General features: G+C 44.1%; 1 protein-coding gene across 1 annotated transcript in view; it reads left to right on the top strand.

The window, feature by feature from the left end:
- The window catches only part of FAXC (failed axon connections homolog (Drosophila)), a gene marked incomplete at its 5' end in the record, with an annotated part of 70,244 nt that overhangs the window by 43,500 nt on the left and 16,531 nt on the right, over positions 1–10,213 (top strand). Inside the window, one exon of the mRNA XM_010834761.1 lies at positions 6,381–6,497. Coding sequence (XP_010833063.1) covers positions 6,381–6,497 — 117 coding nt within the window. The remainder of the gene's footprint in view (positions 1–6,380; positions 6,498–10,213) is intronic.

The raw sequence follows: 10,213 nt of genomic DNA, 5'->3' as shown, positions 1-10,213 counted from the left end.
CTAGTTGCTGTTGTTCTTGTTTAGTTATTCAGTCGTGTCCAACTCTTTTGTGATCCCACAGACTGTAGCCCGCCAGGCTCCTCTGTCCTCATGGGATTACCCAGGCAAGAATGCTGAAGTGAGTTGTCATTTCTACCTCCAATGGAGATCTTCCAGACCCAGGGATCTAACCTATTGGCAGGTGTTGGCAGGTGGATTCTTTAGCACTAAGCCACTAGGGATAAAGGTGGTTAATACTTAAGGCTATCAACACCTTATTTGATGATTTCTACTATGATAGATATCAGATGGACAGAAAAGTAAAAGAGGGTTACCTGCCCTCAAGGAGATTAAACACTACTTGAGGAGATAGGACACACACATAAATAAGACTATGAGATGACATGTGTGAATTACCTAATGATTGATTTAGGTGAGTGTTTCCCAAAGTGTGGTTCCTGGACCAGCAGCCTTAGCACTACCTGAGCTCTTGTTAGAAAGGCAGAGTCTTGAGTCCCACCCATACCTACTGAATCCGAAACCTGGGGATTTGTTGGAGACAAATCAGTATTTTTAAAAAGCCCTCCAGAGGATTATGATGCATGCTTGAGTTTAAAAACACTGATATACTCTAGTCTAGACCAGCACTTCTCAAACTTCAGTGTACATGAGAATCATCTGGAACAGCACTATTCAAAGTGTGGTCCAAGAATTGCTGGCTGTCTAAGAATCACTGACCCAAAAGCTTGTTAAAACACAGATTCTCTCCCAGTCTCACTCTCAGTCATTTTGATTCAATAGGTAGCATTTGTGATGCTGATGCAGCTGCTCCCAAACTGCTCTTCGAGCAGCCCTGCTCTAAGCAGATGTGCCTCTGGGGGTTGGCAGAGGAGAGGTGCTCAGCACTGGACAGTGCAGGAAACCTTTCTGGAGTGGAGGGGGGAGCCTGTGATCTGAGCCTTAGGGAAGTGTTGAGTTAGGCCAGTGGAGGTTATCTGAGGAAGGATGAGATGGGAGGTGGTGCTGGGAGTACTGTCAACTGTTTCTGTGCATCTCTACACATGAAAATGAAGCTGGAGTTGCCTCATCACCCAAGCCTTCTTCCTCAGTGCCCTTCAGAAGGGCCCTTCATGTTCTATTTTTGCTGAAAACCTCCAGTAGTGAGAACTGGGCCCACTTGGGGAAGCCTGGGGATGCTACAGACTTGAGACTTTGACTTGGCCTTTTCATCTCGAACCAGAATCTAATCTAAATTCAGTCTTTTTCTTAAAAATACTTCCTGCTAAGCTCAAAAGACCAAATTTGGAACAATTTGAGCAACATAAGGAATAAGGAGAGTACTGGATTACTCTTTACTGGAGTAAAAGAAATATTGACAAGTGCATGCTTATATAAATAATTGAATATGTCAGTAAAAGGGGGATGAAGGGAATAGTAGGATTTGAATCAATAGATGTAGAAGTAATAGAGCAATAGAAAATCCTGATTAGGCAAACTCCACAGTATTTAGTTGTTTCATTTGATGTCTACTGATGGATGCTAAAATTAGTGGGCCAAAGTTTGAGGAGAAACAGGATAGTGATAGAGTCTCAAAGTTTCTCCCCCAAGGTTATTAACTGCAAAAGGAAAACTAGTGACATTACAGGGAAGAAACCTTATGGATACTACCTTTACCACGTGGTCATGGTTAATATCCCCAGTGATAAGATGTATGGACATTATGGACCTCCTGATATGATGCTCTGAGAAGGGGTATTGGGGGTCTCCAGAGAAATAAACCAATAGGAGATACAGATCTAGATATCTGGATCTATCCATGTCTGTTTCTCTCATATAATAAATTTATATGGGTTCATACAATTATGGAGGCTGACAGATACCAAGATCTGCAGAGGGGGTTGGCAAGCTGGAGACCAAGGAGGGCTGATGGTGTAGTTCCAGGCAGAACTGGCTCAAGACCCTGGAAAAGCCAGTGTTTCCATTTAAGTCTGAAGTCAGCAAAGGCCTCTGTCCTAGTTGAGAGGCAATTAAGTAGTAGGAATTTTCTCTTCCTCCGGGGAGAGTCCGCCCTCTTGTCATATGAAGGCCTTCAACTATCTGAAGGAGGCCCACCTGCACTAGGGAGAGTGTGCTACTTTACTCAGCCTATCACTTAAATGTTAATCTTGCCCTGCTGCTGCTGCTGCTAAGTCGCTCCAGTCGTGTCTGACTCTGTGTGACCCCATAAATGGCAGCCCACCAGGCTCCCCCGTCCCTGGGATTCTCCAGGCAAGAACACTGGAGTGGGTTGCCATTTCCTTCTCCAATGCATAGAAGTGAAAAGTGAAAGTGAAGTCGCTCAGTCGTGTCCGACTCTTTGCAACCCCATGGACTGCAGCCCACCAGGCTCCTCCATCCATGGGATTTTCCAGGCAAGAGTACTGGAGTGGGGTGCCATTGCCTAAATCCCAGAATAATGTTTGACCACATCACTTAGCCCCCCATGCTGTAGTCAGGTTGACATATGAAATAACCATCACAGGAGCATTTGTAAATATGGATGACTACTCTAATGATTAATCACCTTGGACAAACCCAAGTTGATGACCATTTTGCAAAATAGCTGATCAGTATTCTTTAAAAATGTCAAGGTTATGAAAGACAAGGAGGGACTTCCCTGACGGTCCAGTGGTTAAACCTCTGTGCTCACTATATGGGGTTCAATCCCTGCTCAGGGAACTAAGATCTTGCAGGGCATGGCTGTGTGGTGGGGTAGGTGGGGGCGGGGGTGACAAGGAGAGACTGAGGAACTAGGACGACCTGACAACTACATGCAATGTGGGATCCTGAGGCAGAGAAGAACGTTAGTTGAAAAACCACTAACATTTTAACGAAGGGTACAGCACTGTTAATTGAATTATATTGATGTTAATTTCTTAGTTTTGGTAAATGTACTGAGGGACTTCCCTGGTGGCTCAGTGGTAAAAAATCTGCCAGCAAGGCTGGAGATGCAGGCAGGAGACATGGATTTGATCCTTGGGTTGGGAAGATCCCCTGGAGAAAGGAAATGGCAACTCACTCCAGTATTCTTGCCTGGAGAATCCCAATCCATGGGATTGCAAAAGGGTCCAACACGACTGGGCGACTAAACAACGACAGCAACAATAAATGTACTGTGGTTGCCTGGTTCCGTTCAGATTAGTTGCTCAGTCATGTTGACTCTTTGCGGCCCCATGGACCACAGCACACCAGGCCTCCCTGTCCATCACCAACTCCTGGAGTTTACTCAAGCTCATCTCCATTGAGTCAGTGATGCCATCCAACCATCTCATCCTCTGTCATCCCCTTCTCCTCCTGCCCTCAATCTTCCCCAGCATCAGGGTCTTTTCCAATTAGTTACTTCTTTGTATCAGGTGGCCAAAGTATTGGAGTTTCAGCTTCAACATCAGTCCTTCCAATGAACACTCAGGACTGATCTCCTTTAGGATGGGCTGGCTGGATCTCCTTGCAGTCCCAGGGACTCTCAAGAGTCTTCTCCAACACCACAGTTCAAAAGCATCAATTCTTCGGTGCTCAGCTTTCTTTATAGTCCAACTCTCATATCCATACATGACCACTGGAAAAACCATAGCCTTGACTAGATGGACCTTTGTTGGCAAAGCAATGTCTCTGCTTTTTAATATGCTGTCTAGGTTGGTCATAACTTTCCTTCCAAGGAGTAAGCGTCTTTTAAAATTTCATGGTTTAGCCACCATCTGCAGTGATTTTGGAGCCCCCCCAAAATAAAGTCTGACACTGTTTCCCCTGTTTCCTCATCTATTTGCCATCAAGTGATGGGGCCAGATGCCATGATGTTAATTTCTTGAATGTTGAGCTTTAAGCCAACTTTTTCACTCTCCTCTTTCACTTTCATCAAGAGGCTTTTTAGTTCCTCTTCACCTTCTGCCATAAGGATGGTGTCATCTGCATATCTGAGGTTATTGCTATTTCTCCCGGCAATCTTGATTCCAGCTTGTGCTTCCTCCAGCCCAGCGTTTCTCATGATGTACTCTACATATAAGTTAAATAAGCAGGGTGACAACATACAGCCTTGACGTACTCCTTTTCGTATTTGGCACCAGTCTGTTGTTCCATGTCCACTTCTAACTGTTGCTTCCTGACCTGCGTACAGATTTCTCAAGAGGCAGGTCAGGTGGTCTGGTATTCTCATCTCTTTCAGAATTTTCCACAGTTTATTGTGATCCACACAGTCAAAGGCTTTGGCATAGTCAATAAAGCAGATATTTTTCTGGAACTCTCTTGCTTTTTCGATGGTTACCTAAGCTGTTCATATTAGCAGAAGCTAGTTGAAGGGTATACAGAAACTGCTATTTTTGTAACTTTTCTATAAGTCTAAAATTAACTAAAAAATTAATTAGGAAAGTTTTTTTTTAAAGTTTCCTGCCATTGGGTACTCTGAGGACTTCTTAATAACAGAGTATTTTTATAATCTTTAAATTTATAACTGTAGTGTGTGTGTGTATACATGTATAATTGTGTGTCTACCATGAATGCTAAATTCTATCCATTTTTTGAGGGAGGGGGCAAGTACCTTTAAAAACCCTTAGACTTTTCTTCCTTTCTCCTTCTATATTCTGTATTCCCTCCTGATTAAAAGCATCCTTTTGTAAACATTCACAGCTTAGCCCTCCTGCTGTTCCTTGGGGTCTTTATCTCATAGATGAAGCTTTCTGTGGCAGCTTGTGCAGAGCAGAGAGTATCAGGCTGGGAGTCAGGAGACTGGGTGCTGGCATTTTTAGTCTGTTTCTGTTGTTATTAATAACTCAGGGTCCTTCTAGCTTTAATGTTCTGAGCCAAAAAGCAAATTTGGGCTGAACACTATATGTATTAGTTGATGTATGGATTCAAATGATTATATTTATGGTTATTATTTTTCTTTTTTTTTATCAAGGTCTTATGTGCTCTATTTTTAGGTTTCCTAAGTTTTTATAAAACTCATGTACATTTTTTCCTCTTGCTCCCCCAAATTTTTGGAGTCTACAACAGACTTCACATTGTACTCTAGCATTTCCCTTAGACTCTTTCCTTTTAGCAGTTTAAGGAAATTTCAGGGGAGCCAGGAAGCCATTGTAGCTCTCCTTTAACCTGTTTTCTTCCCTTTGAATCTGGGTTGTATGTGTAAAAGTGAAATTTGAAAGAGAGCTGTCTGACTGAAAGCTTCCATTGCCATGAGAGGGCTTTGAAAGAAGGCTTGTGCTGGAAAGATGAATATAGTTTATGAGATGGAGAGAAGTAGGGGGCACATATGGGTTTTGGGAGGGCAAGGAGATGTGTGGGTGCAGCATGAGCAGAGGTGTAGCAGTGGGAAGCATGAAGTGGGCTGGTGAATGGGGCTGTCCCAGGCCTGCTGGGTTAAAGAAGGGTGAGGGGCAAAGCCGGAATGTGGGTGGGAGCAGAATGTGATGAGCCTTGGACTACAGGTTGAGTTTGGACTGTATTTCATAGCCCATTTCATAAATCATTAAAAGTTGTGAAAGGCAGTGTCACTATGAAAAGAATGTCCTAGAGATTTAGCTTTGGGTGAGATATGGAATAGACTGGAAAAACAGAAGGGCTCTTATCATGAGTGCTGGTATTTGATGAGTTACTCAGATTTGGTGCTAAGTGCTTTACATGTGTTATGAAATTTAATCCCCACAGTGGTCCTAGGAAATACCTTTAATATCATCTCCTTTTCCAGATGGGAGAACCGAGGCTTGGAGAGGTTGATTAATGAGCAGGCTTTCATAGTGAATAACAGTGGGACCAGGATGTGAAGGAGGATGGATCCATTTCCTCCTGGGCCACCTTTTTATCCTAAAGTTTTAAAGCTTCTCTTTATGTTTGTTTCCTGTTGGTGCTCAGTGGTGAGAACCTTGCCAAGACCGTGGAGACATCATACAGAGCCTTGCTTCCTCCAGACTTCCTAAGTAGCTTAGGGTTCTGGTTCTCCCCAAGGAAATGTATTAATTTAATAAAGTAAGTGCCGAGGCTGGCTGTGCTTGACTTGAGATGGTTTAAGCAAATGTCCAGATGTTCTTAAGCATTTCAAGCTTTAACAACTGGAGTTGGAGACAAGGAGGTGCCTCTGGGGTTCTAGGGGTGATCAGTTCTCCCTTTTCTCCATGAACCCCCTCCCTCATCCGCTTACCTTGGTATATTCCCAGTTACTTCCCTGCTGTGCTATCATATCAGTTGATATATCACAGAATTGTTTGTTTTACCTTTGTTTCTAGTTTTTGGTAAAAGAAGGTGCATGCATTTGGTTTTGCAAAGCTTCTGATGCTCTGTTAAGCAGATGTATGATGGAAGATGCTGAATGCCATTGTGACTTAGCAGGACAGCAAGGGCCAGCCAGTGACCTCTCTCTTTCTCTGCTGCAGGTGACAAGAAGTACATCATGGGGCCCAAGCTCTCCACCCTCGATGCTACTGTCTTTGGACACTTGGCCCAGGCAATGTGGACCTTACCTGGGACGAGACCTGAACGGCTGATTAAAGGCAAGCCCTATGAAGCTCTCAGGTTTGGGGAGTTGCTGGGGGCCGGGGGTGGGGGCAGCACAGTGGAGAATTCTGGGCCCAAGCCTGTGAGCTTGGCTGTGCTTTGTGGAGACACCAGGCTGTGGTGTCCGGGACCAAGGTTGGTTTTCTGTGTCAGGATCGGTAGAGGCAGAGGAGGAGAGATGGGGCTTCTCGCCTGTCATCCTGCACAAACCATGTTCCTAGCAAAGCTGACACAAGTCCTGCCACGTTCTACACAAGGGCTTTTCTTCCAGCAGCCTACCTAGTGGATTTCATACTTGTCACTGAAACAGGACTTAAAGTCCCCTAGTGTCCTAGTTTTGTCAGTCTGCCTTAATTTCCTTTGGATGGTGGTGGCTTTCCAGTTTCTGGTTTATCCAGCACTGCGGCACCTGAGGTTGGGTGGTCGCGATGGACTCACTGCCTATCTCGCATTCTCCTTTTGAGTACAGACTGGTCTCAGATAGTTCACATGTGGATATAGGTACATAGGATTCTGTGTCATAAGTTCAAAACACTCCCTTCTATTCCAGTTGGGTGTCTGTAGATCATACCTGGAGAGTAGTAGAGCTGGAAAATTCAAGAACTTTGTGGGAAAATGAGGAAAAAATGTCAACAGATTCTTTGTAAGTCTGGTGCTATGTGAGGTATTATTATTGATATTATAGTACGTTTTGACCAAAGAAATACAATCTTGTATCTTTGTTGTGTGATCTTGATGTAGGCCTGTGAGAATTATAATTCTAAACTGGTGGAATAAAAGTGGGCTGAATGGGGCCAGAGCTAGAGTATGAACATATGTGTGAGGGTAGGGATGGGGATGGTTGCCAGGGGTCAAGTTCTTGTTGGCAGTGGGGCAGGGAAAGTCAACTCAACCTGGGTTGATGTTAAGGGACCAGATCGTCATGTGTGTTAGTTTGTGTGTATGTGTGTGTGTGTGTGTGTGTGTGTGTGTGTGTGTGTTGGAGTGGAGTATTGGAATATGCATGGCTGCTGGGGCCTCTGAGAGAGGCTTCTTCTGCATGGATGAATGGAAACCACTTTGAGTCGTCTCTGGTTTGAAACAGTACCTAAGCAAGTACCTGGTGTTAGGAATGTGGGGATCAAGGTTCTATATTTTGGTTTGAGGAAGGGGAATGAGAGGAGTTAATCAGGGCTTTGGTAGCTTAATCAGTAGAGCATGGGACTCTTAATTCCAGGGTCATGCGGTCAAGCCCCATGTTGGGTGGTTACTCTTCAATATTTGGGCTTCCCTGGTGGTTCAGACAGTAAAGAATCTGCCTGCAATGCAGGAGACCTGGGTTCAGTCCCTGGGTTGGGAAGATCCCCTGCAGAAGAGAATGGTAACCCACTTCAGTATTCTTGCCTGGAGATTCTGATAGCTTATGGTGAATGGTACTGCCAGATTCGTGGTCTCTGAAGGAGAAGATTTAACTCTGGGACCAAAGACAACGTCAGTTACTCAAAGTTTTGTGTCAGTTCAGTTCAGTTCAGTCGCCCAGTCGTATCCGACTCCTTGCGACCCCATGAATCGCAGCACACCAGGCCTCCCTGTCTATCACCAACTCCCGGAGTTCACCCAGACTCACGTCCATCGAGTCAGTGATGCCATCCAGCCATCTCATCCTCTGTCATCCCCTTCTCCTCCTGCCCCCAATCCCTCCCAGCATCAGAGTCTTTTCCAATGAGTCAACTCATGGCATGAGGTGGCCAAAGTACTGGAGTTTCAGCTTTAGCATGATTCCTTCCAAAGAAATCCCAGGGCTGATCTCCTTTAGAATGGACTGATTGGATCTCCTTGCAGTCCAAGGGACTCTCAAGAGTCTTCTCCAGCACCACAGTTCAAAGGCATCAATTCTTCGGCGCTCAGCCTTCTTCACAGTCCAACTCTCACATCCATACATGACCACAGGAAAAACCATAGCCTTGACTAGACGAACCTTGTTAGCAAAGCAATGTCTTTGCTTTTGAATATGCTCTCTAGGTTGATCATAACTTTCCTTCCAAGGAGTAAGCGTCTTTTAATTTCATGGCTGCAGTCACCATCTGCAGTGATTTTGGAGCCCAAAAAAATAAAGTCTGACACTGTTTCCACTGTTTCCCTTTATTAAAGTAACAGGGATAGAGAAAGCTTCCAACAAGAGGCACTGGAAGGGGTCAGGAGAGTACCTGCCTCACAGATTTAAGTGAGGCCTTATATACTTCTCCGGAGAAGGCAATGGCAGCCCACTCCAGTACTCTTGCCTGGAAAATGCCATGGGCAGAGGAGCCTGGTAGGCTGCAGTCCATGGGGTCACTAAGAATCAGACACAACTGAGTGACTTCACTTTCACTTTTCACTTTCATGCATTGGAGAAGGAAATGGCAAACCCACTCCAGTGTTCTTGCCTGGAGAATCCCAGGGACGGGGGAGCCTGGTGAGCTGCTATCTCTGGGGTCGCCAGAGTCGAACATGACTGAAGTGACCTAGCAGCATATACTTCTCAACTAGCTGCTAAGAATAGATAAAAAGGATACCTCAAGATTGTAAGTTCCCCCAGACACTTTCCCAAGGCATACATCCTGAGATAACTTTGGCACAAGATTAGCCAGGGAGAACAGTTCCAGCAATGTCTCTGGATGAGATATACTGTTGCTGTTAATTAGGGATACAAGTCTTGAGAAACAGATTCCCAGCCAAGATCTGTTACAATTACAATCATTAACATAGAGTTTAAGAAAAGCATTTCCATGAGTAAGATGTTCTGTGTGATCATTAGTTCCTGGACCTAAAGAAAGGCCAATTCTCAAGTAAGATACATTGTTGCATAAGGCTCAAGGAAAGCATGAGCAGCGACTGTTCACATTCTCCTTAAAGGGCTTTGGACTGCCTGCCCAAGCTTTAATTCTTTCATTCCTCCCTTTTTCTTTTAGGAGAATATGGTTGCCAGGGAAAGGGGTGGAGCAATCTTTTGGTAACTTCTTCCTGCTGGTAAGGGACACAGACCCTAAATTGTTGAGGCAACATACTCTCCTTACCCTCATATTGAGGGTCTCTGATCCAGGAGCCCTGAGTAATAGCTAGAGGAGGCAGTAAAAACTAGAAGCATGAACAATCATTAGTAACTTAAATGTCTCAAGCTGCTTAGATACAAAATTCATTATACAGTTACATATATAAGGAGCAAAGAGCAAGAATAAAATGATTATGATTATTACTTTCAAGATAGTTTACCACTAAGGAGAGCTTCTAAATCAAGATTGTATCTGTGAGAAGAGTGGAACATCAGGGGAGTCCATTTTGAAGAGTGACCAGAATCTCTGCATCACTGTTACTTTGGGAAGCCGTTGTATCCTTTAGAAAGAACAAACTAGACAAGTAGATTAAAAGGCAGAGATTAAATATCAGTAAAAGAATTACTGTAATCAGCAGCCCAAGCAAGAGTCAAAGAATCAGGTTACATTTGGAAGTAACTTTGATCCTGGTCTAGATAGAGTCAACACTTGGGCTGTCCTATTTATAAGAATGGAGCCATTTGGCATGTTCATATACATTTTCAATGTAGGTATCCCAGACCCAGTTAGAAGTAGTTGAAAGAATGACAACCTGAATCTTAACAGACAAAATAAATATTACCATTTCTTTTTAGAAAAATGAGCCTGAACCCCAACATAGACAGATATTTTAGGGAGACTTGTAGCCGCTGGATCATTGA

The sequence above is a fragment of the Bison bison genome, unplaced genomic scaffold (genome assembly GCF_000754665.1).
Source record: "Bison bison bison isolate TAMUID 2011002044 unplaced genomic scaffold, Bison_UMD1.0 scf7180017864035, whole genome shotgun sequence".
NCBI classification, from domain to species: domain Eukaryota; kingdom Metazoa; phylum Chordata; class Mammalia; order Artiodactyla; family Bovidae; genus Bison; species Bison bison.
The sequence above is the reverse complement of the archived record's forward strand: the minus strand, read 5'-3'. Positions and strand labels throughout refer to the sequence as shown.